We start from the raw sequence: 26285 nt of genomic DNA, 5'->3' as shown, positions 1-26285 counted from the left end.
CTGTAAACTCTGTAGGTGCTTTGTGGGTTCAAGCAAACACTTTGGAGCGTGTCAACAGTGGCACTAGCGAGTCAGAAAAGCGATGCATCTTCATTGCATTCAGGGGAGGTGCTTATGGGAATGATGATGATGATGTTCACAATCTCCCAGAGAATTGTGAATGTTGTCCCACTGCTATGTTGCATAAGAAACTTTAGTTTGTGAAAAAATTCTACATCAGAACTATAAAATTATGAAGATTTCCAAAACAACATTTATCTAAATTGAACAAAAATATTTGTTTTCATATTACCATAAATAACGACTCATTTCTCATATCTTAATAGTAGTTTCTTTCCTAACGGGGCTATCATTTTTAGAAATGCCCTTTGAATATTTCTTTTGTATTTGTGGGGTCCCAAAAACGATAATCTGTGGGTGTTGATGGGCCATAAGACGCACATGTTTGGACCCCCAGCAAGCCACTTGACCCATATCCTTGAACTCCAAATGAAAACGAGCTTTCAGTGACCTTTTTGTGGGTACGCAATAAGTGAAATATTTATGAAAATAAGAACTTAAGGCGGCGAGCACAGCAAAAAATGCATGTGAAGAGGCTGCATTGTTCTCATGTGTGTGTGTAACTATGGTTTTTAGCGACTTCGAAGGCCAAGATGGCCAAGATGGGCAATGCACCGAGTGCTATTACCAATAAATGCGATGTGGCCGAGACGCAGGCATCAAAGCGAAGTTCTCTGGAGAAACCCATCTGGGGAAGGGGCATTTTTCCCCAGGGAGATTATCGCCATGCAGCCATGTAGCTATGGAGACCATTTAAAAATAGCAAAATCAAACGAATCCCGTGATTTCACGGAGGCTTGTCGCATGTGTCTCACTACCAAGAACATAAATATGTATGTATTTATGTACAACGAAAATATGAAAAGTCGGCGGGGCGAATAGAAACACATGTGTCAGCTGCACCACACACAATTTAATACTATAATATTAATGGCAATTTGTTAAAAGGGTTGTAATTATTTATAGCCATCGCCCTAATGATTCAGACAATAAATAGGTTTAATAATTCGAGATCCCTAATGAAAGCCTAGGAATAGAAGTCATTAAACGGGCTTAGTAGCTCTAATTATCCAGTCTACTCATTAGTTAGTCAAATACTTCTTATTAATAGTTATTATTTAATGAACATCATAAAAATGATTGGCCATAAATAATTACTTTTTAAGTAATAATAAATGCTATTGGAATGTTATAAAAAAAAATGAAACACTCTATGAGTAGTGCTCACAAACATTTTAAAATGTTATTTCTAAGTTCTAAGTTCAAGATAATAATAATTATATTATTTGAGTTCTAAGTTCAAGATAATAATAATTATATTATTTGAGTTCTAAGTTCAAGATAATAATAATTATATTATTTGAGTTCTAAATTGATTGCCACCCTCAGAATTTTAGGTACCTAGTTTTTGATTCTATTTTCGTTTAGATGAGCTATGTTCTAACATTCGATTTGCATTTATCTTATTTTTCCCCTTTCTATTCGATAAAATATTATATACATATATAGTTTTTACTTTACTCATATGTTTATTTATTTATTCAGCAAACTATTCTAACAACCTTCTCCCGATTTCATTTGCATCTTAGTCATAATAAAGTAGCTGAGAGGTTCAAAAGTATCTTATTATCTCAAACTGAATTCCGTCAAAGGGAATCACTTACCCAAAAAGCAACAACGATTGTGTTGCAAGTTGACTGCTGCTTCTTCTTCTTTTACGTTTTTGGCTCCTTGTTCTGTATCTCTTGTTGTTGTTATTATTGTTGTTTTTGTTGTTGTTGTCGGTTCAAGATGCATAGATGGCTGAGAGGAGAGTAAGAGGGTGCGAATGAGACGGCGCTAGGGAGCGAGTGAGAGGGCAAGCGAGTTGTAATTGAATGTTTGGCTCTTAATTAAAACAAGAATTGTGACAGCCACGCTTTAAGGCGGAGGGGGCGTGGCAGTCCCGCTCCCGCTCTCACTCTCACTCGCTCTCTCATTTGGTTCTTCCTTTTCTTCGCTCTCTCTTCGCGTGCCCTTTTTGATTATCTAATCCTTGGGGCAGGTGACATTTTGCAACTTTTTGGGGAAGCGGAAGTTGTTGCCGTTTTCTTGTGCTGCTGCCGCCGCTGCCAATACCGTTATCGATTTTTTGCGGCAGCTTGTTCTTGTTGCTTTTGTTGTTGTTGCCGCTGTTCGCTGCCGCCGCCGTCAGCCGAAAAAAAGGCGTGTGTGTGTGGCAAAGAGACAGAGGAACGTGGAGAGGAGACGAAAAAGCCAGTGGCAAAGCGCATCCATGGAGGAGAGAGAGAGGTGGGCCGAAAAGGCCAAAGCGAAACGGGTTAAGACGCAAGACAATGCAGATAAAGACGGCAACAACAATAACAACAACAACAAACACGGTCAAGAACGGCAACAACAGCAACCACAACAGCAGAAGGCGTCGCGGCGCGCTCTTCTTCTTGCTCTCCTACTTTATCATCTGCTTGCAGTGCATTCGTGTTTTTGTTGTTTTTTGGGGGTTTGGTTTTTCTTTTTTTTTTTGTTTGGAAAACTTGAATCTTTACCAGCTGCGTTTGGAGTTTTCCAGCCACTTCTTAAATGCGCGCGCGCATTTCCCACGACAAAAAGAAAACAAACAACCAGCGCGAGACACACAGTAACACTTTACAGCAAAAAAAAAAATAAATGGCAAATGCAAGAGGAACACACCAGCACCGAAAAAAAAGAAGAAAAACAGTTAAGATCGCCGCGTTATTTAACCGCTGCTACACACACCTCACGACGCGATTTCTTCGGATTGTTTGGCTTGGTTTGTTTGGTTTGCTCGGTTTCAGTTCGAGTTTCGAGTTCGCTTCGAATCGGTCTGTTCTCAACAAGGTGTTGCAGCCAAACTAAAGCGTCCGTCGGCGGGTCGAAGCGAACCACTGCGAACCGAGTCGAGCCGAAGCTGCACGAAGACGCACGAAGGCGCACGAAGGCGGACGAAAGCACTATCGTAGAGATGGGTCGCCAGTGCTTGCGCCAGTCTATCGATATATCGCACATGTGTGGCAAATCAGCTGGTGCGATGTTAAATTCCCATTAACAGCGTTAGTTGAAATATATACCAATTTAAAATATATACATTTAAAAGTGAAATCTAACGTTGTTTCCTTTGTTTGCGTGCGGTTAGTATTATAACTAATATGTATTTCTTGCTCTTTTATAATCGGCGCGCAGCGAAAGTCAAGCTTGCGATAGTCCATCGATAGGTCGAATATATTTGAGCAATCTTATCGTTCTTTTATTTAGTTCCTTTTTATCGATTACATTTTGATTTTGAATACAATTTGTATATTTACAATTCAATCAAACATTTCAAATGGCATTTTAATAAAAAGAAATATGTGTAAGCACAGTTATTTTTACTGTTATGAAAATGAGTATTTTATTGGATCGAAAATACCAAATACCTAACGGCCTAAAAATGGTGAGCCAAAACTGCATTTGATTAGATTAGTTACCCCATTTTATTCGCCAACCGCCCAGTTTTCGAAATGAAACAATCCGTTTTGTATAATACACTTCATATAATTGTATGCAGGTATTAGTATATGCAATTATTTAACATTCAGTGGCGCATGCAGAAGAAGACCGAAGAATTCGCGGACAATTTGCTAGCCGTTTGTATTTCAAATGTCTCGATAAAGTAATATTGCTGTAGGGGGTCTATTGCGCGCATTGTCATCGCACTCTTCATTTTCTTTCAGTGCACACGCCACATTTACCATTATTTGTACATTCTTATGTATTTTTTTTTTTGTGGGCTTCTTGTAAATCATGTTGCCGAATGTTTAGCTCGTACACACTAAAACTAATAAACTGATTTCGTTTTGTTGACTAGCATTTAGTTATTTGCTTTTTGTAAACAGCATAAAATGTAACTTTCTTATTTATATGCCACTAGATAAACTAAATTATTGCACATCATTTATTTAGGATTAGAACATAGTTTGCCACACGTGCCTGAGTGCGTTGGTGTGGATTTAAAAGATTCCTGCTGACTCATCCGATCCAATCCGATCTGATCCATCTGGATTGATGTCTATGTCTTTGTATTGAATGATATGTACGCTACGCTTTTGACTAATTGGATTTTGGATCGATCGTATAGATGCCCCAATACTACTCATAGAGTAAAATTTTGCCATAATTCATATTTGTGAGTGTCTGCAGTGATGGGAATTGTTTTTAAAGGTTTTCTAAATTGAAGAATAAATAAGTTACAACCATCCTCAAAAATAGGGAAATTTTCCAAATTTTAAATACTTAAATACTTAAATACTTCTTATGGCACTTTTGATCATCTATGCACTATTATACTGCAATCATCCATTGATAAGTGACCATTCCCATCACCGCATTTATGTATGAGTGTAAGTGATGGTGAGGGCGTTTTGGTGTGGCTTTTCTCTAAGTGTAGGGTATCTCGCTGTCGCTTCAAAACAGCAAGGCTCCAACCACGTTTAGTGCCTGATGGTGTTGCTTTTGTTGTTGCTTCTGCTGCTGATTCTGTTGTTGTTGTTGATTATGTTGCTGTTGTTGTTGTTGGTGGTGGTGTGTGTGGTACATGCTTGTGGTTGTTGTTGTTGGCGATTTGAGTTCCTCCACTATAATGGCACCATTCTCATCCACCAAGTGGTTTAATAGTAAATTCTCAACCTGCTCATCGGACAGTAACTCTTTTGGCTCTGAAGATCTGCAAAGTTAGTTAGTTTTGTATGTAATAGCTTTGCATACGGAAATTCGAACGAAAAAACACAAAACTGAGACTTGATAGAGAATAAATACATACATATATGATATATAGAGTGGGTGATGATAGGACAGGTAAGCAATTACAACACTTAAAACAAAGTCGGGCTTATCCGACTTCCAAAAACCCGGTACTCCAAGTTCTACAAGTTAACTTTAAAACAATGAAAAATATAATCATTAAGGTTTTATAAATTTATAAGTATATAGGATATTCTTAGGATCGATTATAAAATATAAAATAATTTTCAGTTTTATAAACTGATTGTGAAAAACTAAGTTTCGGACTAAGATAACTTTCCAACTGAAATAAACTCAAAACCAGAGTACAGGGTATTCAACATAGGTACATTCAAATAGACAGGGATAGCGATATGGAGATGACTCGGCTTAGAGGGAGAGGGCAATAGCGATTCCAAGCGGTTAATGATGAGTAGTGGGAAAAGGTAACGTTTAGAAAAAACACAACAGATATTTCTCGATTTTGGTTTTTGCGTTTTGAGCAGTACATACAGAATTTGAGGTTAAAGCGAGTGTGCGTTCGTGCTGTTGTTGTTATTATTATTGTTGTAGTTCTTGTTGTTGTTGCTGTTGTTGTTGTTGGTATTATTATTATTGTTGTTGTTGATGTTGTAGTTGTTGCAGTTAGGTTTTTGAAAGATATATTTTGTGAGATCGAAAGTAGCAAAAGCAGAGACCAAATCAAAGCAGCCAATTATTTGTTCATATTAGTAATTTAAGTACTATTAGTAAATTTTGCAGTTGTTCATTTTTGTAGTTGGTTGGTTGGTTGGTTGGATTAAGATGGGTGCAAAAATTGCGCTGATCATCGCTGTTTCGGTTCGGGTATATAGAGATATTTTTTTCAAATGCAAATTCGGTTTTGGAATCGAAATCGAGCTCGAAATCAGATTTCCGACTTCAAATGAGTCCGAGTTCAAATGAGCTTGGTGAGGCGGCTGTGCAGCGAGTTGAGCAGACTGCGACCGCCACCATTTGCCCCATTACCACCGTCTACTGACCTGCTGAAGAGGAAAAAATCACCGGCACCGCCGCCAGATCCAGATCCAGAACCGGATCCACCTCCACCTCCTGCTGCACTGCCAGCACTGCCGGTTGCACCGCCATGCAGCGCCAGTGAGTCCGTTGTGCCGCCGCCGAGCAGTGCCTCTCCCTCGGCTGCACAATCGCCGGACATCTCCGATTCGCTGTTGCGCCGCTCCAGGCTGCGGCCCACCTTCTGAAAGCCGTAGCTAAAGACATCCTTCACCTTGTCACCGGCATCGATGAGCAGATCCAGGCTCTGCCTGCGTCCACTGCCCTTGAAGCTATTCGAGCGGGACAGCCACTGGCTGAGGCTCTGCTTGCGGCTCATCTGCTGGCCACCGCCGCTGGATGCACTGCTATCGTCCTGGAATATTGTCGTGCAGGTGACCTTGCGCTTCGGTTCATCGGATGACGAGGTCGAGTGCTGGGACTGGGCATCCGCATCGAGATGATTCCTGGCCAGGCCGAGGCCCAGGCCGCCGGACATGCCGCCCGTGGAGTCCAAGCCCTGCTGCTCGAGCAGCGACTGATTCGAGTAGCTGGAACTGGTGCTATCCGAATGCGACAGCCGGATCTCCGTCCACTGCTCAATGTCGTTGTCCGCCGGTGCGCCGCCAGCCGAAGTTGAGACGGAAGCGGATCCCGAGGCCAGAGATCCGCTGCCCGACTTCACCTCGTACGGAGCGTGCAGGCCCAGCGGTCCCAATCCGGCTTCCCCATCCGCCGCAGCCCCAGTGCTCGCCGACTTGTGCATGCCGCCGGCCAGTTTCTGCGGAAACGTGAGCACCGCCTCGAAATCGGTCAGCAGGTGTGGGCACTCGTGGTGACCCAGACGCTCGGGCATGCGCAGGTACTCCTCATCCGCATGCGCCTGCTCCGCAGCGGCCGCCTCCGCCTCGAGGTCCGGGCGATCGGCAGCTGTGCCGCAGGAACTCCGCTCCAGACCCGCCGTCAGCGTGTCCACGGCGTCCACCTGACGCAGCATGGCCTCGTAGTTGAGCAGGTTATTGCGCTGCTGGCGCTGCCGGTGTATGTCCTCCGAGATCTGCTCCAGATTCTTGAGCGCCTCGTTGTACGTTAGCTTTGCCGCACTGACCTTCGCCTCCAGCTCGTTGACGCGCGTTTTCTGCGCCTTCAGTAGTCCATTGTAGTTCGCCCGGGTCTCGTAGTACGGCCTATGGTAGCGGGGAAGGATGCCAGCGGATTAGGTTAGTGGTGCTGCCGGCTGTGGCCATGTGGCCAAGTCGAGTCGGCGATACTCACGAACAGAGGGTACAATACAAAGCGTGCATAATGCTAAAATATCTCAACAAAAGTAAATTGCGCTTGAGCTGCAATCTAAAAGAAAGATAAAAGTACGGAGGACACAGCAGTCCGCCATAAAAGGAAAAAACAAAACGAAAAGGCATACAACAAATTAGAATTTAATAAACAAATAGAAAACTTAAAAGTTAACTAAAGAATGTTAAATAAGATAAGCGTAAGTTCGGCAATAAACCGAAGTTCGAAAATTGTTTTTTATCTGATAGACAGAAATATTTTCTAATAAACATTACAAGTTTTACAAATTATTTTACTTAAGCATACATAGCTTGGTAATAACTATCAGTCTTTACATCAAAATAAACATTAAACTTTATGGAAAATCTTGTTTGAGAAACGGACATTTGGAACTTCTGGGTCACCAGCACTCGACTTTCGGTGGCAAGCGGTTGCTGTGACCTGGTTCTGGCCCACCCATTTGCACCCTTAAGCAGTGCGCCCCCAAAGGGGAACCAATGAACTTTACCTGGATGCACGGAGCGCTTGCTTCAGCTGACCCTGGAGCTTGCCGACCCGGTTGTTGGCCACCTCGAGCTTCAGCTGGCACATCTTGAGGGCGTTGCGGGTGTCGGTGACCTCCAGCTGGGACTGATTGACCTTGCTGGCGGCATGGCTGAGCATCTCCTGGCAGGCGGTGTCCAGCGTGGACTTCTCGCCCAGCCCCTGCTCGGCCAGATAGACCATCTCCTTGGCGGCGGCATGGATGGACTTGGCCTTCTCGTGGCTGGCCGCCGCCAATTGCGTTTCCTTGGCCAGCTGGGCGGCGTAGATGCGCGACTCGTAGTACGGCTTGGCGGCATCAATGGAGTTGCCCAGCTTGTGGGCAGCTGCCTTAATCCGCACCACACTCTCGGCCAGCAAACGCTTGAACTCGCACTTGGCCTCCTTCATTTGGTTTTGGACACGGGATCAAGCAAGCAATAATGGTAAGTAACTGGGGTAATTGGGGAAAAATCAATACTCGCCCACTCACATCGAGCTCCACTTCGTAGCGGTTGATGTTGTCCGTGGCGGAGTTCAGCTTCTCCAGCTCCACCTACGAGGCTCCCAAGGATTAATTTGCTTGGCAGCTATATGCAGGTGGCACCTACCTGGACCCTCGGATCCACGGGCGTGTTGCTCTCCGTTGACATGGTGGCTGATGGCTGGTGGCTGCTGATTTTGGGGTGGCGATTCGCGGGGCTTGCCTGGATTTCACCGTGGAGTTGCTGGTGTGGATGCAGTGCAGCTGGGCAGCGGGGCAGCGGGTTCGTTCAGTGGGTCAATTGCATTTGCATTTGGCAATGCGACTCATTAGCCACGGCACATCGCGAATAGCAAAAGCAAAGCAAATCGAATCAATCGTGGAATGGAATCAAGCGAGCTTTTGCAGACACAATTATGACAACACGCTCCGGAGCTTTTGCGCTTGGCCAGCGGAAAAAGCTCTGGTCAGCTGCTTTTTACCGTTGCACAGCGCGCAGAAACTATCGTTTATTCCCATTGATTCCGATAGGAAAGACAATTTTTAAACAGCAATAAGTAAATAAGCAATATTGTGTTTTTTATTACAAATAAATGCATGTTTTAGAGCATACACTAATTGCTTGATTTATTCAATTCATAAAAATAAAATGAAATTAATACAAATAAAATACAGTTCTTCTATTCACTTGCGATAGGAACTCAGAACCCCTACGGTTACAGTGCAAACTAATACATTTGGAGTAAGACTAGAAATATGTTGAAAAGTCTTACATATATTTGTTTTTGGTTTTAAAATGCTTAAAGATAATTAAATAAATGCACAGCAATCTAAAATGAAAAAACAAAAACATTTTTCACATTTCAGCGTTCCACGAGCATCGCTTAGTCATCGCTGTTCGTTTGACGGCACACGAAATACTGGAATTGGGGGCGTCTGGTCACACTGCACCGATTGCACCCAGTGTCATGTGCGTGCATGTGTGTGCGTGTGTGTGTGAGTGTTAGTGTGTCGTATGAATTGTGGCGACCAAGTGAACAAATAAAAATAAATAAATAAATGCACATTGCGACCGACGTTGCGTGTGTGCAGACGCCAGATGGTGCAGTTGGATGACCCCAGCAGATGACCCCAACAACGAGTGACCCCGCTCGAGCCGCATTCGACATTCGAAATCAAAAACCCAAAGACAACAAAAACACCAGCCGCAGCGACAGCGGCAGCAGCAGCAACAACGACAACAACAACAGCAGCAGCAACGGCGATCGCTCGCACACACACGCACACACAGGTAGTAATCCGAACGGTAAGTTGTGTTTCACTGATAAAAACTTATCACCCGCACCAAAAAAGAAAAAACAAAAAAAAAGAAAAAGAATCCGATAATTCTAATTTGGTTTTCCACACAACCATTTGCTGCTCCATTCGCCGTTCATTTGCTCCATATTCTCTCTTTCTGCTTGCATGGCACAGACAGCAGCAGCAGCAGCAGCGAAATAACGGTAAAGCTAGCGCCCCAGACAGGAAGTGGTGAATAATTGAATATTCCAGCGACGTACAGACTAACTAATGGCCACGGGCGGCGGCGGCGGCCACGGAGGCAGCGGTGGATTGGGTGGAGCGGGTTCCGCCGGAAGTGCTGACCACCACAAGCGCAACACCTTCACCAGCTATGTGGCACCGCTACCGGGAGATTTGCGCGCCACAGCGGACACAAACGAATGGTGCCTGCCCAGCGATCTGAGGGACGTCCATCTGGCCAAGCCGCGTCTGCTGCAGGGCGAGCAGATAGTGGCCTCGGCGCCGGCCTACATGTACTCACCCATCGATCCGATGGACAGCAGCAGCGGTGGCAGTGGTGGCTCCACGCTCACAGCCACAACGTCAGCGTCGGGCACACCAGCGGATTACCATCATAGAGAGGCCACCTTCGGACTGCTTAGTGTCACCAATTTCAAGCTGGCCTTTGTGCCGCTGCATGCGAAGCGTAATCATGCGAGCACAGCACCACTGGTGGATCTGTATCAGGAGAACGCGTATGTGGGCCGGAATGAGATCACGCTGAACAACATCGATCATATCTACACCATTGCCGAGCTGGGACGGGCGGCCAGTGCGCTGCAGGCGGCGCGCGGCATGGCCAGCCATGCGGGAATCAGCAGGCGCAAGAAACTGGAGCCCTTCAAGCAGCAGAACATTAGCGGTCGCATCGCCGCCCTGCACATCGTGTGCAAGAACTTTCGCCTGCTGAAGTTCGCCTTCCAGCAGCAGGACTCGAAGATGTTCGGTGCCAGTGATCAGGGCAAACTGATTGCCTCCGCCCTGGTGCGTTTCGCCTATCCCATGCGGCATGACCTGAGCTTCGCCTATGCGCACCGCGAGCCGTACTATTCGACGCTGGGCGCATCGGGCACCAGTATGTATGCGACGAAGAACGACTGGGCCAGGGAGCTGATACGTTGCGGCGCCACCGAGTGGCAGGTGGTGAGCAGTGCCAGTGTTCAGCTGCTGCAGAATCCCCTCCAGGCGGGCAAGTACACTGTGCCGCCGCATTTCGTCATACCGAAGAGCTGCAGCGTGGATCGTTTCCTGGATCTGTCGCGCGCCTTCTGCGATTCACGAGCTGCCTTCTGGGTGTACAGCTATGGCAGCAGCGCTGCCCTGGTCAGATTAGCTGAACTGCAGCCGGCTGCGCAGCAGGACACCAAATCGGAGAATGTGATGCTGGAGCTGGTGCGCAAGTGCGATGCGGGGCGACAGCTGAAGCTGCTGCAGTTAACGGATCGATTGCCGAGCATTCAGGATGTGCTGCGTGCCTACCAGAAGCTGAGGCGCCTGTGCACGCCGGAAACGCCGGAGAAGTTCATGCTGCAGGATGACAAGTACCTGGGTTTACTCGAAAAGACCAACTGGCTGTTCTATGTGTCGTTGTGCCTACGCTACGCTAGTGAAGCGGCTGCCACGCTGCGCAGCGCCGTTACCTGTGTCCTCCAGGAGTCGAATGGTCGTGATCTGTGCTGTGTGATCAGCAGTCTGACGCAGCTGCTGCTCGATCCGCATTTCCGCACCATCGATGGCTTCCAGTCGCTGGTGCAGAAGGAGTGGGTGGCCCTGGAGCATCCGTTCCAGCGGCGCCTGGGTCATGTCTATCCCGCCCAGCCAGCCGGCGGCAATGCCGAGCTGCTGGACAGCGAACAGAGTCCAGTGTTCCTGCTCTTCCTCGACTGCGTGTGGCAGCTGCTGCAGCAGTTCCCCGACGAGTTCGAATTCACGCAGACGTACCTGACCACGCTGTGGGACTCGTGCTTCATGCCCATCTTCGATACCTTCCAGTTTGACACGCAGGCGCAGCGCCTGAAGGCGGTGCGCGACTCGCAGCTCGTCCAGCGTCCCGTTTGGGATTGGGGCGAACAGTTTTCGGACAAGGACAAGATGTTCTTCAGCAATCCGCTCTACCAGCGCCAAAGGGGCGATCTTGGCGCCCAGGCGGGCGCCGTGGCGCATCGCAGATCCCTGGCGGTGGGCAATAAGGGAGCGCATGGTGCTGGCAGTGGAGTCACGCCCTCGCGCAACACCATCAATCCGCAGCACTTTGCGACCGCTTCGTCAGTGCCTCAGGATCGTTTCCTGCAGCCGGCCCACCGCATCTTCGATCTGCATGTGTGGGATCAGTGCTACTACCGCTGGCTGCCCATTCTGGACATTCGCGGCGGCGGCCAGCCGCAGGTGGATCTCTTCCATCGCCTGCTGCTGAGCAACATAGCGAAGATACAGCGCTGCCTGGAGTATCAGAACTTTGACGATCTGCCTGATGCGTTCTACGACTCCACCGGTGAATCGCGGCCCAATCGGCTGAGGGACGAGAAGCCGGACAAGGAGGATGAGGCCGAGTTCGTGGACGGTGTGGAGCGGCGCAGGAAGACGACGACGAAGGCCGCCACGCCCACCAACGGACTCACATCCGTCAACGGCAATCTGCAGCTGTCGACGCTATCGTCGTTCTTTCCCTTCGGCAATCCCATCGCCGGGGATGCGCCGCTCCAGCTGTACGACATCCTGAGCAGCAGCAGCGAGCTGCTGATGGAGACCTCCTCCTTCCTGGACAAGTCGTCCATTGTCTGATCCACACAACCACACACACACACCCACACACCAACACACTCGTTCCACTTGTTTACTTTCAACGCTGAACTTTCGAAGTATTACACACAAAAACATAAAAAAAAAACAAAAAAGATTTAAGAAAACACAGAGAGGAAATTCCTTCACATATACATGGCATATCGCTTTTAACACCTTTGATTATTGTTAACTAATAAGCAAGTTAAGGTATAAGTTTTTTTTATTTCGTTTTACTACCACTAAACTGCATTGCATTGCTGCATGATAAAAAGTAAAAGTAACATTGACTAAATAATAATAACAAACGTAACGACAAGCAATTGATGTGAAACGAATTCAAAACACAAATCAGCAAAAACGAAGCGTACGAAAACACCAATTAAATCAATATGTATTATATTGTATGTAACTAAATATATCGATATGTATATTTAAATAAATCAAAAGTGTAAAATCAACAAAATGAGCGTTTAAGATTTTTAAATAATTAATAAATACAAAAACAGGGACTGCACAAGGGTTTACATAGCTTAAAGCTTCGATAAATAACTGTTTCATTCCCGATTGTTTAGGAGTCCCTCTTTTATAGTTATCCTGGTTTTTGCAATTAAAATCATAGCATATGGAAATTATAATGAACTTATAAAGATGTTATTATTATAATTTGTTATTGGATCGATATAAAAAGGAGCCATCAAGTAATTCTAAAAATCAGGACCTAAAGCATGAAAGAATGGCAGAGCATCTTCCAATAGCAGTAGAGGATCATGAGATCTTAGGGGAATACATTAGGATTGATCAGAAACTGCTTCCAACTGACAAACAGGATCTTGAGATGAAACAGCAGACTGAAATTCAGGAAACAAAGGATCTGGACAAGCTAACCGAGAATCACAAGCAACAGCAGGATGTGGGGAGCCAGTTGCCACGTAGGCATCCCAATGGCGGCGCCTCCCAATCGACTCAAGTGCGTCCAAGTCGCGTGACGCCACCCATGCCGTCGGAGGAAACGATGCGCCACTCCATAGCCGACAACCTGATGGAGATCCTGTTAAATATGACTAATCCGCAGCATCGGCAGCGGTGCTTTTCCCTCTTGCAGGTGGGCGATGCTCTGCAGGCACGCAGTCGCATCCTGGCCGTCCTGCAGCAAATCGACGAGAGGCGCACGACTCGCAGATGAATTATCTACATCAAAGTTATCCATCTACAAAGTCTGGTATATCTTAATCATAATCAAAACTTATAATGCCTTTGATTTAAATCACAATGCACTGCATTGTCGTTACGAGTTAAGCATTTAATAATAAAAACGTTGCGTGGCTAACATATTTAGGAAGGGATTTGATCTTTGGGTGCTCTATTGGATCATCACTTGGCCTTGTCGTCCTGCTGTTTGGCCTCCTCCGCCTTCAGCAGCTCCGAAACGATGCCCACCTTCTTCAGCTCCTCGATGAGATCGCCACTTTGGTGCATCTGCAGCAGGATGTCGCAGCCGCCGACGAATTCGCCATCGATGAACACCTGCGGAATGGTGGGCCAGTCGGTGTAGTCCTTGACTCCTGTTGGCAATTGGTTTATTCTTAAGTTAAAGGATTGCAGGCTAGTGCATATGTGAAGCGAACTCACCCTGTCGCAGGGACTCGTTTTGCAGCACATCGTGGGCATCGTACTGGACACCGTGCATCCGCATGATCTGCACCACCGCATTGCTGAAGCCACAGCGTGGCGCCTGTGGATTGCCCTTCATGAAGACGACCACCTTGTTGGTGCGCACCAGCTTGTCCATCGTCGCCTTGTCCACCGCCGCGCCGGTCGCCGCATCCGCCGCAAAGAAGCGGGACAGAATGGAGCCCGGTGTGGTGGTGGCGGATGCACTTGCTCCGGCGGTGAGGGCAGCGGGCATCCGGTAGCTTGGACGCAACAGGCTCTGGCAAATTCGGTTCATTCTGACGGCGGCGACTTGCTCGGGGAAATAATAATATAAGCAATATTATCTAATAAAAACAAGTGCTGTTCAAGTGTCAGCTGAAATGTATCGATAGCTCGAGTGGCGACGGAACGGCCTATCGATTACCCAACGGGTTTCGATTACAAACATTTCAAGAAACTCCGGAATATTTCAATACTTTTATATTTTATGTAAATTATATATATTGCATCCTTATAAAAACAACCACAATGTATATAAAACCTATAAACACACTACTATATCCAATCATAAGCGGAAATGAGTCATTCATTAGTCATATAAATCTTTAGTTATGATTAATATACATTTTAACAAAATCAATGTTAAGACATAAACTTACAATACATTTATTTTACAATACTAAAGCATACATAACTATGAATACAATGAATCAATCTAACTAGTGCAGTGTCGTGTAGGATCTTTGGAGCTCCCCAGGATTACTGGATGGCGCGGCCTGAGGCTCAGTTCGTCCTGTTCCCGTGCCAGGACCTATCATGTTCTCCATCCGCTGGCTGGTTTCCCGCATGACGCCACCGAAGTCGGGTAGATCCGGCAGATCCAGTGCCAGATGGGCGGAGAATCGCTTGTAGACGGAAGATTTGGTGCTGTCCTTCTTCACTTTCTTCCTGCTCTCCTCGTATTTCAGCTGCTGCTTGAGGAATATTGAAGCCTTGATCATTTCCTGTATGTTCTCGAATACGCTCTCCGACTTTTCAATCGTTCGCAGGGCTCTGGTGGTTAAATAGATTAAGTTCAGTTATACATATAGGGTATGGAGTACATATGGTAGTAGAACCTACTGAATGCCGTATTCCATGTCGTAGCAATGGCCCTGGAGATTATTTTGCAGCTGGTAGACTTCATCGCGTTTCTCGAAAATCGCTGGGGAAACCTTGCGAACGTGCTCTTGCACCCGGAAAAACGCCAGCGATGGATCGTTGGCGAATATGTGTATGTTCTCTGATATCTTCTCCGATGTTTTCTTCGTTTTAAATACCAATTCGCCGCCGCGCGACATTGTTAGATGCAGTTTTTATTATATTTTAGCTTTGTTTACATCAAGACTCCAATTGGAGCAGTTATCGATAACCTGACTGGGTATTTGTGTTTGGTATTCTATACGGTATATATCGACTGGAAATGACTAGGGCTGCACAATACTTTTGGTTAAGTTATGGAGTGTGGATGTAAAAAAAAAAACATTATTGTATAGCCTAATGCATTATTCATTATAATATTATTTTCTTTGATAAAATATCGCCAAAAGCGGAACACCCAACACATCGATACAAATCGATAGTCGCACTCCTCGAAACTCCACGCATCGCTGCGAACTGGCAATCGGCGTTTTTCCATCTCCAGCGCAAAGGGATTCGGTTCTAAAGAACGGTAAAAATTTCGTCAATTGAAGCGTTTTAATTGAAAGTTAGAAATTATTTAATTGAACTGACGCGGTCAATTAAACTCGAAATATTTTTTGCATATTTTTTTTACTGTGTCAGTGAGTGAATGAGAAACTAATTGAAAGATCCAGTGGCAGAGCAACAACTTTAGAAACGGAAAACAAACTGTGGGATGCTGATAAATTTTCCCGGCACGCATTTTAATGATTTATGAGTAATCTAGTGTAATGCAAAGCCGGTTTTTGCTAAACGTCTGCTAGTTATGAGTTCTAGCGTAAAAAACTATTGCTAATAAACATTGGGTACAGCAACAACAAAGCGGCAATAACAAACTTTGTTTATATAGCAACTCCAATCAGCCACCCCAATCAGAATGCACGCACACACTAAGGGTTAATTTTCCAGTGTGTATGCGAGTGTGTTTGTGTGCGGGTTATTTTTGTTGTTGGTATTGTGTTGTGTGGTGTTGTTGTTGTGTGCTGGGAATTTCTTCTGATTTTTCTCAGTGCAAAAATGATGAGCTCATTGATAAGACGCGCCCCATCTCTCGCTCTCCTTCTAGCACACGCTCGCTCTCTCTCTCCCCCTCACACACACACGCACACTGCTTACGTCATGCCGCACGACCCCGCACCCCCTTGCTCTAGTTTTTATTCGCAACTTATTTCTATTTGATTCGAACTTTGATAAAGAACGGCGCACAAGAGTCCCAGTGCCATAGAACTAATAAAAATCAACAGCACAGTTTACATTTTCAAGTGGCCGCTCTGCTTGCCGCCTTCACCCCGCCAAACTCCTCAAGTGACCATAATTCAGGCCCACACATTCCGATTCAATCGTTCAAATAAACTATAGAATGTACATACATATATGTACATACACTCATGTACATACATACATACATATTGTACATATATAGCAGGTATTATATGCAGAACAAGTTGCCCCTCATTGCTAATTGTTGTTGCTGCTGTTGCTCCCTAGAGACAGATAAAAAATAAGCTTTTAATAAAAACGATATAAAACAAAAACAACAGAAGAAAAAAAAAACGAGAATAGCAATACCGAGTACAACAAAAATCGAGAACAAAAATAAATAAAACCAGAAAATCGCGCGTGTTTTGATGCTAATCTGGATATCGAATTTGTAGCATACTTTCGGGCGGCGCAATGAAAGCTTCTATCTTTTTTCTAAATTTATTTAAACACAGCGAGAAAATATTGCGGAATTTGTAATATTGCAATGCCAAAAGTTACTGCACCTAGAAATGTATTTAAGTAATATGTATTCAAAGTCGGTGTAAAATTTGCTAGTAATAGCTACATGTTTTTTTTCCGTGTGCTAATTATACATTCGTGTGTGCGCTCTTGTTTCCCATTTTGCGGCAGAACTTTTCAGCAGAGCTTTCGGCAAAAGGAGTAATACAATAGCAAACAAATAAAACACAAATTGCGACCAACAAGTAGACGACGACGACGCGGAACGACTCAGCACTCAGCACTCAACGATGGGCAACATACACACGACGGGTCCCAATGAGGCGTTAATTGTTTCAGGTGAGTCCCACCCACCCATCCACCCACCCACCCACACAACCACAGCTGCTAGCCAGCCATGGGTTAACCCTTTGGCGTCATCATCGCCGTTTGGCCCAAACGCCTGTTGACTGAATTTGAAATGCTGCAATTAGGAAACCGCATTTTGACAGGACATTGCGAATTCAGCCAGGCTCGCCTACATACATACATACATATGTACATACATATGTACATACATATTTATATTTATATTTACATTTGTGACGTTCGACTTCGCTTTGATCTGCGATAGCGTTGCGCTCAGGATAATGACAGCACTGAGAGAAAAGCTGTGCAAAAGTGTGCTACCTTCTATGCTGAGGCAGCTTTAATCAGCTTTAAAATCTAAACTGTTTCACTGTTTTATTAAAATACAAACTTACAAAAACTCAATTTGCAATCCATATATATTTTTTACATTTTTATTTTTTACCTTTTGACATTTTCCCTTTCGCCAAAAGTCGTATTACCTGTCCAATAAAGTTCCAGGCATGTTTGTGTTATATTTTGTACTTTCATTTATAATATTTTACACCGAATTTCGCTTTATTGCTTATCGTGTAAATGCATTTAAATGGATATACACACATTAAAATATATCAAATGGGCACTTTGAGTTGGGGCCTTAAATTACATACTTGTAAACAAATATAAAAAATCGGAAAGTATCGTATTAATCATATAATAGTACTGGGTTTTGTTTTCCTTTATCAACCTGATGACTTATCATCCTTATCATTCTGATAGCCTTACTTACTTGAAATGAAATGCATTCAGATAAAGATCACATTTGGTAGATTGTTTTTTCCGGTGCAACGTCTGAGGCCAGAAAGACGCTCCCTTCGGCGGCACAGAAAACTCCCCGATGCATATTGAATTTTGCGCACACAACAACGGGAACAACAAGCCCGGGACAGTGATAACCACTTGTATGCAACCACCCCCCACCCAGCACCCACTGCCCATCACCCAGCACACCACCCACCACCCCCAGCATCCCGAGCGAATGAGGGAAACCACCCCGTGCTGTGTGTTTTGTATATGCCCCGTTTTGTATGTTGCCATTCTTCTGAGCCTGGCCAAACTTTTTCAACCCCCGTGCGGTTGTGCGGGCATGGGTTAATGCACTCTGTCCAACCCCCAGGGGCACCCCCCCACCCCCAACCCCTCTCGACCTCCCCCAACCCCCTGCGAGTTGGCAACCCCAAAAACCCAAGAAACCCAATTGCAACTCGCTCGTCTCGTTAAGGTAATTCTATTTAATTAACTCGCCAAGTCAAACAACAACTGCGGCCTAATAGACGCGTTTGCTCTGCACTTTCGCTGCCTTTTTGCGAAATGAAATGATTAATGAAATAATACACTTAACCGGGCATCGATAATCCCCTAATGGGGGCAGCTCCTCTCCCACAGGATGCTCAATACTCGCGAAGGATAATCGATTTGGACACGCATATTGAATTTAATGAATTGAATATTTTTGAGATGAATATTCTCTATTAATTCATGTCTAATTTCATCATTATTCCTCAACCCTATGGTTACCAAAATTATATATTATGATTAGAAAAAAATGTTAAGGTAAGAATCCGACAATGGATTCTCTATGGCGTTTCCTTAGTTCCTATGGCTGACTCCCAGATCCCAGATCTTATTAGATCGACTCCCAGTCGGATCGTATCATATCCGCCGCCTTTTCCCCGATCATGAAGGCCGCTGCATTCGTGTGGGCGGTGGGCGGGAATGGGATGATGCTGGTGTCCACCACCCGGAGTTTCCGCATGCCGTGCACCTTCAGCTGATGGTTGACCACGGTGGTGGGGTCACTCTCGGCGCCCATGCGACAGGTGGCCACCTGGTGGTGCAGTGTGTAGGACAGCGTGCGTATGGAGCAGCGCCAGTAGTCATCCGAGGCGAACTGGTGACCCTCGCATCCTGGCACTGTGCGCTTGAGCAGCCTGGCGCCAATCCTCTGCATCGCTGGCATTTCCATGATCCTCAGACTGGCTTTGATGCCGTCCAGTAGGTACTCCACGTCCTCCTCGGCCACAAAGTACTTGGGATCGATTTTGGGCCAGCCCAATGGATTGCGATCCTTCAGCCAGAGGCGACCCACCGACTGCGGATGGAACTGCATGACCAGCAGGGTGAAGTGATCCTGCTGCGCCTGCGCCAGTTCCCTGTACATCTTGTCGTATATTTCGTCCTTGAAGTTGGCACCCAACTTCAGGCCGGTGCCTTCGTCACTGGCCAAGCTGCCAGTGACCATGATCAACTCCACATCCGGCCAATCCCTTGGCAAACTCGATCGCTGCGTCTTGAGGAACGCCAGGGCTTCGACGCCGCCAATGGAACTTAGGCGCGTGGCTGGGTTTCCGGCCAGGAGGTAGGATATCACCTCAGCCGGCGTGACCCGCGACGTGAAGGTCGTTTGGCCCGTGGTGTTGGTCACAAAGGTGGGTCCGAAGTGGCACATGTGATCGAACATGCGCTTGCCCACCGGCAGCGCCTTGATCAGCGGTATGCCAATGGCCCTGAGGTTATCCTCTGGCCCAATCCCCGACAGCATCAGCAACTGCGGCGAGTTGAAGGTGCCCGCCGATAGGATGACCTCCTTGCGGGCCTTGAAGGTATAGGCCTTGTTTTTGTAGTGAAACTCCACGCCGTAGGCCGATTGCGTTGCCTCATCGATCAGAATGCGTGTGACGCGGGAAAAGGTGAATATCTGCAGGTTGGCGCGCAGATCCCGCACTGGTTTGATGTACGCCGAGTACGCCGAGTGCCGGCGTCCATTCAGTGTGGTGGCCTGCACATAGGACACCCCCAGCTGCGACTCGCCATTGTAGTCCGTGCGCGGCAGTCCCGACTCCACCGACGCCTCCACGAACGCGTCCACCAACTGCGATCGAAAGCGCACATATTCCACGCTCAGCGGACCACTGTGATTGTGATACGGCGACTGCTCCAATCCTTGAAGTTGGGCATTCTCAGAGCGCAGAAAATAGGGTAACACCTCGTCGTAACTCCAGCCGGGATTGCCAGCTGCCGCCCAGGCATCAAAGTCCCGGCGATTGCCCCGATTGTAGATCATATAGTTGATGGAGCTGGTGCCGCCCAGCACCTTGCCCCGCGGCAGGGCGCACTCATTGTTGTTCATGCCGTGGCAGGATAGCTTCTGTGGCACCGACCTGTAGCCCCAGTTCGAGGATGTCTGCTGCAGATAGCCGGCCACCACTGGCGTCTGATGCGCTATGTTCTCCACGCCACCAGCTTCGATGAGCGCCACCGACCACTGGGGATTCTCCGAGAGGCGGGCCGCCAACGAGCAACCAGCTGCTCCGGCTCCAATCACAATGAAGTCATAGGTGGATAGATCTCTGGGCACTACCAAGGGGATAAGCAAACTGAAGAGTTATAGGATTGTAACAACCAGGAGCTGAGACTCTAGTTACCATTCGGTCGCGTGGCCTGCTCGATGAGATTGACCAATCCCACCTGGTTGAGCTGGTCCAGCACCAGTCGGTTGACATCCCCGCGAGAAACGGCCGCGAGAATGAGCAACTGCAGCAGCAGGAGGAGCTGTGAGAGCTGTGAGCACTGTGTGGACTGCATGGGGCTAATGGTGGGCAAATGAGCTGCTGTCGCCTGGAGGGAGTTGCTTTTAAGCTCCATGGCTCCTGGACGCGATTGCACTGGCAGCGAGTGACTCAGGTGCCATAATCGCACGTCGGTGGGTTACCTTTTGTTGTTGTTGTGGTGGTGGCTCTCTCAGTGGCTGTTAATCCAGCGCCAACGTCGCCAAATGAGGCCCCACCCACCCCGTGTGCCATATTTGGGGTTCTGTAGTGGGTGTACACGATTCGGAACGATGTTGAAAATAAATGCATTTTATAAAATGAACTACAAACTCCAGTGAACTTAAGTAGCGCTTAATAGCTAAACTAAACACGGAAAATCGTAAAGAAAAACCTCGCCAAGCTATGAAGACTAAACATCGCATAAACTTAGAAATAGAATACAAATAGAAATCCAATTGAGCATTAAACTAAGCCACAAAAAACCAAATGGCAAGGCGAACAGAAATAGTAAACAAATAAAAACAAAGCCAAGTTGGCCAGAACCGGCCAAAGAAATAAAAACAAACCCAAATAAAATTAGCACCAATTAGCAGTTAAGCAAAATAAATAGTGAATATCGCAGAGTTTAGCTGGAAGCATCAAAACATACATAGTTGAGGTGCTGAAGTCATTAAGATAAACTTGGCTTGATCCAGTTTCAAATCAGTTGGTTCTTCTTGAGTGCTAAAAAGGTACACGTAGAAAAATTGCTGGGATTTCACATAAATATAGGCTTATGTTAAGGCTTATAAAGGAAAGGAAAAAGTATGCACTTAAAACCAAATCGTAGTCTTTCGCAATGAATTCATTGAACTCTCGGCAGGATTTCCATAAAACCAACGACAAATATGCATGTGAAAGCTAGCAACTATAGGGTATCCAGCAAGTGGTAGACTTATTTCCTGGTTCTGGCCAAATGTGAAGGGAGCAAGACAAGATTCTCACTTTTTAAGTGGCGTCTGCCATTTGCGGGTTCATTTAACTTTGACGCGTGTTCTCCCAGCGTTGGGCCCCCAAATGCACTTCAAGTTAATATTATATGTATGTAAGATACAATAATATCATATATACATACATCATCGATGAGGCATACACAATCTATTAGTATTCTTTTTTTTTTATTATTTTTCGGCCCGACTGGCGAGGCATTGAACTTGCTGGAGTGCGTAAACCCGTTTTGGGCTGCCTCGTTTGGCCCGATTTGGATTCGGATCAGCGCGAGACCGGAACGAATCGGTGGGAACTTATTAAGCTAGGTCATGACGTGGTCCCAATTGGAGTGACCCGCACCGTGCTGGCGACCCCGTTTCGGCGCTACACTCAGCGAATTTGTGTGGCCATTGGTGTAACAAGTTTAACAACGAATTTGTGTGGCCATTGGCTTAACAAGTCAATTATAATGATTTCCGTAGATGTTTATTTCGAAAAATAAATGTTAGTAATGTTGTGAATTTGAAATAAGATTTAAATAATATGATGCCCTTTACAAGTGAAATTTAGATTACTTATGTATGGTAGTCAAAAATCATTTAGAATATTAAAGAATTGTCAAATGCTTTCAACTTGCGTCGTTTTGACCCGTTTGCTTTCTGTCCAACTTTCCTCTCGCATTTTATTAACCCCTTTACATAAATCGCCGCCGTTTCTGATGCTGATCTCTCGTCATCTGCCGCTAATCAACTCCAGTCGGATCGTATCATATCCGCCGCCTTTTCCCCGATCATGAAGGCCGCTGCATTCGTGTGGGCGGTGGGCGGGAAGGGGATGATGCCGGTGTCCACCACCCGGAGTTTCCGCATGCCGTGCACCCTCAGCTGATGGTTGACCACGGTGGTGGGGTCACTCTCGGCGCCCATGCGACAGGTGGCCACCTGGTGGTGCAGTGTGTAGGACAGGGTGCGTATGGAGCAGCGCCAGTAATCGTCCGAGGCGAACTCGTGGCTCTCACAACCTGGCACCGGCTTGTCCAGCAGTCTGGTGCCCACGGCCTGCATGGCCGGCATCTGGGAGATGCGGATGGCCTCCTTGATGCCCTCCAGTAGGTGCTCCACATCCGCGGGGGCCGAGAAGTACTTGGGATCGATGCGTGGCCACTCGAGGGGATTGCGATTGTGCAGCCACAGGCGACCCACGGAGGCGGGCTTGAAGTGCATGATGAGGAAGCTGAAGTGATCCTGCTGCGTCAGCGTCAGCTCCTTGTACATCTTCTCGTATATCTCGTCCTTGAAGTTGGCTCCCTTGGCCAGGGCGGTGCCATCATCGCTGGCCAGGCTGCCGGCCACCTGGATGAGTTCCACATCGGGCTGGCTGGCCGCACTCTTGCCGGATGGCACCTTGATGAAGGTGAGCGTCTCCACGCCGCCGATGCTGGACAGGATGGTATCCGCCCGGCCCAGTAGGAACTCCTTGACCACCGGTGCGCCCAGTTGGGCGGCGAACAGAGTTTGGCCCGTGGTGTTGGTCACAAAGGTGGGTCCAAAGTGGCACATGTGATCGAACATTCGCTTGCCCACCGGCAGCGCCTTGATCAGCGGTATGCCAATGGCCTTGAGGTTATCCTCTGGCCCAATCCCCGACAGCATCAGCAACTGCGGCGAGTTGAAGGCACCCGCCGATAGGATAACCTCCTTGCGGGCCTTCACCTTGAAGCTTCTGCCCTGATGGGTCAGCTCCACGCCGTAGGCGGACTTGGTGGCTGCATCTATGAGCACACGGGTGACTCTGGCCAGTGTGAGGATGTGCAGATTGCGACGCCTGGATCGTATGGGCTCGATGTAGGCACGGAAGGCACTGTGCCTTCTGCCCTTCAGTGTGGTGGCCTGCACGTAGGACACGCCCAGCTGCGACTCCCCATTGTAGTCCGTGCGCGGATGACCCGCCTCCTGGGCAGCGCGAATGTAGGCATGCGCCAGTCGCGAGCGATAGCGCACATCCTCCACACTCAGGGGACCACTGCGATTGTGATACGGCGACTGCTCCAGTCCCTGCAGCTGCGCATGCTCACTCCGCAGAAAGTAGGGTAACACATCGTCGTAACTCCAGCCGGGATTGCCAGCTGCCGCCCAGGCATCAAAGTCCCTGCGATTGCCCCGGTTGTAGATCATATAGTTGATGGAGCTGGTGCCACCCAGCACCTTGCCCCGCGGCAGGGCGCACCTGTTGTCGGGCATGCCACGGCAGGCATGGCGCTGTGGCGTCGAGTTGTAGCCCCAATTGGAGGCGGTCGACTGCAGATGGGCCGCCAGCAGCGGCACCTGGTGCACTATGTTCTCCACGCCGCCGGCCTCGATGAGGAACACACTCCAGTTGGGATTCTCCGAGAGGCGAGCGGCCAACGTGCAGCCAGCTGCTCCGCCGCCAACCACGATGAAGTCATAGTTTCTTTGGGGCACTGAAAGAGGATTGGAAATATATGAATGTGAGTGGGAAATGTAAACCCATTGCTCACCATCGCTGAAGAAAGGCACATTGACGACATTTCCCAGGCCCAGTCGCCGCAGTTCGTCCAGTTGGGAGTTGCTCCTTTGGGAGTGGATCAGCGGGATCAGTGGGCTGAGGAGCAGACACAGAAGCTGGGACAGCAGCAGCTTCTCCATGGTTGCGATGGCCGGTAACTGAACTCTGTGGCTACCGAGCGTCGGGTGAAATTGGACTTCTACCTCTGTGCGGCAGCACCGCTGCCAACGCACAGTGGAACCAAAAAAAAATATATATATATATGGATTATGTGGTATTTAACTCATACTTTTATTTAATTTTTCTTATGAGAGTTAGTTAGTGGAGAGTTAGTTAGTTACTGAATATTCTGCAAACATATTAATTGATTTGATTTCTAATTGAAGCTTGCTTGCTCCACTGTGGATTACCTTGCCGGTTTGGTTCTCCCTCATTGATCTCTATCCTCTTTCTATCTCTTTCTTTTCTTTTTTTTCTTCGCTGCTGAGATAAGTTGGTTGACTTTATGGCCAGGTTTGTAGGGTCGAAACAGGCTGAGAGGCTGAGATTGTCTCAGAATTTTTATTATTTTTATTGCCACCTGCTAATTTGCGCTTTCTGCTTGCTGCCTCTCTTTCATTTGCTATCTCTTTTCTAATGCAGGCAAAAAAAAAATAGGATTATTTATGTTGAGATTAAATACTTATATATAGATACTTATATTATGGTACATATTTTTAAGCAATTATTGATCCATTTTCCTTTAAGCTGATGTATTGTATTATTTACATTAAAATTTACAAGTTATACATAACTTCTCTCTCTGTATTTCCTCTGCATCTGAGCTCAGTTCAATGGCATTTGTAGGGGCATCTTGTACTGGCTGTTTTTATGGCTTATTTTATTCGCATGCCGCTGGACTGTCAGTTGAATCTGGAATCTGTGAAGATTGAAGCTCCAGCGGCTCGGGCACTCGAGGGTTAATATATTCCCAGCCACCCCATGGCGTATTATAATCAAGAAAAACACAACAAAAAACAGTACAAAACCAAAGCCGATTAAACGACTTTAGGTCTAGCCAAAAAACCAAAAAAAAAAACAAAACAAAGCGAGGGAAATAAATGAATATAAAGGGGATGAAGGGGTGGCTCAGTGCAGTTGGGATCAACCCCAGTATGTGGATGCAGTTCCTCCTTCATTGGATGCCCTAACAAAATCGCAGCAACCAAAAAGTAAAAGGGGAACATGAAACCAAACAGGACTGGGATTTCACTGGGAGGACATGGAACTGAAATTTGAGGGAAGGGCCATGTTTTGGTCATGGCAATTGCATTCAAAATTTGTCTCCTTTGTGTTTGCCTTTTTTTTTCTGCGATTCAAACCGCCCCCTCGATTCATGAATATTTCAATTTGTGTTAATGAAAAGTCTGGCGTAACTTTAGTGACTTTCTGTGTGAAAGGAAAGCGAAATGCTGCCATGAGTTTTCACTGCCTGAGTTTTCCTATCCACGTAGTTACAAATATGCTTTGTTAGACTTGGAATCACAAGCTGGCTTTGAAAATCCATCTAAAATATATAAAATTCAAGAGCTTTAAGCTGAGCTCAAAGCTTTTCACTTCGATTTGAATAGAATTTTAATGTAGTCTACCCTTGGGATGTTGAAAGATATAATACTTATGCTAAGGCAATTATTCTCAATTTTCGACTGATTTATACACACTCCACATACATAAATAATTCTAAGGTCAAATCGCTGCAAATTATACCAAGATCAATCCAAAGACCTAGCATCAAATATTGCTTAAACAAAACACCTAACAAAACTCACAACGGCTTGTTCGTAAAAAAAAAAACGAGAGTAAGGCAAAAAAATGATCATTTCCGCAACAATAAAACTATAAAATGATTGAGAGACGCGCAGAAACAAAGGCGTGTAATAAATCAAAACAAAAAATCGTCAAACAAGCGAACAACTTCACGGATT

General features: G+C 46.4%; 9 protein-coding genes across 29 annotated transcripts in view; 3 read left to right on the top strand and 6 right to left on the bottom strand.

The window, feature by feature from the left end:
• The window catches only part of LOC122625288 (Ca(2+)/calmodulin-responsive adenylate cyclase), a 31243-nt gene extending 28318 nt beyond the window's left edge, over positions 1-2925 (bottom strand). For 10 of the 13 annotated variants that reach the window (XM_043805347.1, XM_043805351.1, XM_043805353.1 and 7 more), the window contains exons 1-2: positions 2607-2922; positions 1725-1863 (exon numbers count right to left, since the gene is read on the bottom strand). The gene's annotated coding sequence lies outside the window, so the exon portion shown is untranslated. Of the gene's footprint in view, positions 1-1724; positions 1864-2606 lie in introns of all 13 variants that reach the window. The other 3 variants (XM_043805348.1, XM_043805350.1, XM_043805349.1) reach the window with 3 other exon arrangements.
• A 703-nt stretch (positions 2926-3628) lies between these two features.
• LOC122623122 (SH3 domain-binding protein 5) lies at positions 3629-8633 on the bottom strand. Of its 4 annotated transcripts, none has more exons than XM_043802079.1 (6): positions 8298-8631; positions 8180-8242; positions 7673-8091; positions 7147-7221; positions 5859-7058; positions 3629-4780 (listed from the first exon to the last, which is right to left on the bottom strand). In XM_043802079.1, the coding sequence occupies exons 1-6, from the start codon at positions 8337-8339 to the stop codon at positions 4522-4524; spliced, it is 2058 nt and encodes a 685-aa protein (XP_043658014.1). In that variant the 5' UTR covers positions 8340-8631; the 3' UTR covers positions 3629-4521. The 4 variants fall into 4 exon arrangements, 3 of the variants coding, with proteins under 3 accessions (XP_043658014.1, XP_043658015.1, XP_043658016.1); XR_006326380.1 differs by having other exon boundaries at positions 4651-4780; positions 5350-7058; positions 8298-8633; XM_043802080.1 differs by lacking the exon at positions 7147-7221.
• Positions 8634-9135: 502 nt separating this feature from the next.
• Positions 9136-12750, top strand: LOC122624227 (myotubularin-related protein 10-B). Of its 3 annotated transcripts, XM_043803705.1 has the most exons (3): positions 9136-9476; positions 9644-9672; positions 9722-12750. In XM_043803705.1, the coding sequence occupies exon 3, from the start codon at positions 9740-9742 to the stop codon at positions 12290-12292; it is 2553 nt and encodes an 850-aa protein (XP_043659640.1). In that variant the 5' UTR covers positions 9136-9476; positions 9644-9672; positions 9722-9739; the 3' UTR covers positions 12293-12750. The 3 variants fall into 3 exon arrangements, with proteins under 3 accessions (XP_043659640.1, XP_043659639.1, XP_043659638.1); XM_043803704.1 differs by having other exon boundaries at positions 9136-9461; positions 9644-12750; XM_043803703.1 differs by having other exon boundaries at positions 9644-12750.
• A 133-nt stretch (positions 12751-12883) lies between these two features.
• Positions 12884-13550, top strand: LOC122624229. Its single transcript, XM_043803708.1, has one exon. The coding sequence runs from the start codon at positions 13026-13028 to the stop codon at positions 13473-13475; it is 450 nt and encodes a 149-aa protein (XP_043659643.1). The 5' UTR covers positions 12884-13025; the 3' UTR covers positions 13476-13550.
• LOC122624228 (glutaredoxin-related protein 5, mitochondrial) lies at positions 13546-14332 on the bottom strand. The gene is made up of 2 exons (XM_043803707.1): positions 13922-14332; positions 13546-13854 (listed from the first exon to the last, which is right to left on the bottom strand). Exons 1-2 carry the CDS (start codon positions 14238-14240, stop codon positions 13664-13666), a joined length of 510 nt encoding a protein of 169 aa, XP_043659642.1. The 5' UTR covers positions 14241-14332; the 3' UTR covers positions 13546-13663.
• Positions 14333-14585: 253 nt separating this feature from the next.
• Positions 14586-15346, bottom strand: LOC122624676 (BLOC-1-related complex subunit 8 homolog). Its single transcript, XM_043804348.1, has 2 exons — positions 15068-15346; positions 14586-14998 (listed from the first exon to the last, which is right to left on the bottom strand). The coding sequence occupies exons 1-2, from the start codon at positions 15283-15285 to the stop codon at positions 14665-14667; spliced, it is 552 nt and encodes a 183-aa protein (XP_043660283.1). The 5' UTR covers positions 15286-15346; the 3' UTR covers positions 14586-14664.
• Positions 15347-15558: 212 nt separating this feature from the next.
• Positions 15559-26285, top strand: part of LOC122625132 (flotillin-2) — a 90721-nt gene continuing 79994 nt past the window's right edge. For 2 of the 4 annotated variants that reach the window (XM_043805049.1, XM_043805046.1), the window contains exons 1-2: positions 15639-15768; positions 17060-17227. In XM_043805049.1, the coding sequence (XP_043660984.1) occupies positions 17179-17227 (49 nt within the window). In that variant the 5' untranslated portion in view covers positions 15639-15768; positions 17060-17178. Of the gene's footprint in view, positions 15769-17059; positions 17228-26285 lie in introns of all 4 variants that reach the window. The other 2 variants (XM_043805047.1, XM_043805048.1) reach the window with 2 other exon arrangements.
• LOC122625130 (glucose dehydrogenase [FAD, quinone]) lies at positions 18903-20860 on the bottom strand. Its single transcript, XM_043805044.1, has 2 exons — positions 20701-20860; positions 18903-20632 (listed from the first exon to the last, which is right to left on the bottom strand). The coding sequence occupies exons 1-2, from the start codon at positions 20858-20860 to the stop codon at positions 18903-18905; spliced, it is 1890 nt and encodes a 629-aa protein (XP_043660979.1).
• On the bottom strand, positions 22310-24469 carry LOC122625131 (glucose dehydrogenase [FAD, quinone]). Its single transcript, XM_043805045.1, has 2 exons — positions 24314-24469; positions 22310-24256 (listed from the first exon to the last, which is right to left on the bottom strand). The coding sequence occupies exons 1-2, from the start codon at positions 24459-24461 to the stop codon at positions 22542-22544; spliced, it is 1863 nt and encodes a 620-aa protein (XP_043660980.1). The 5' UTR covers positions 24462-24469; the 3' UTR covers positions 22310-22541.

The sequence above is a fragment of the Drosophila teissieri genome, chromosome X, assembly GCF_016746235.2.
Source record: "Drosophila teissieri strain GT53w chromosome X, Prin_Dtei_1.1, whole genome shotgun sequence".
Taxonomy (NCBI): Eukaryota; Metazoa; Arthropoda; class Insecta; order Diptera; family Drosophilidae; genus Drosophila; species Drosophila teissieri.
This window is presented reverse-complemented; position numbering and strand designations above follow the sequence as displayed.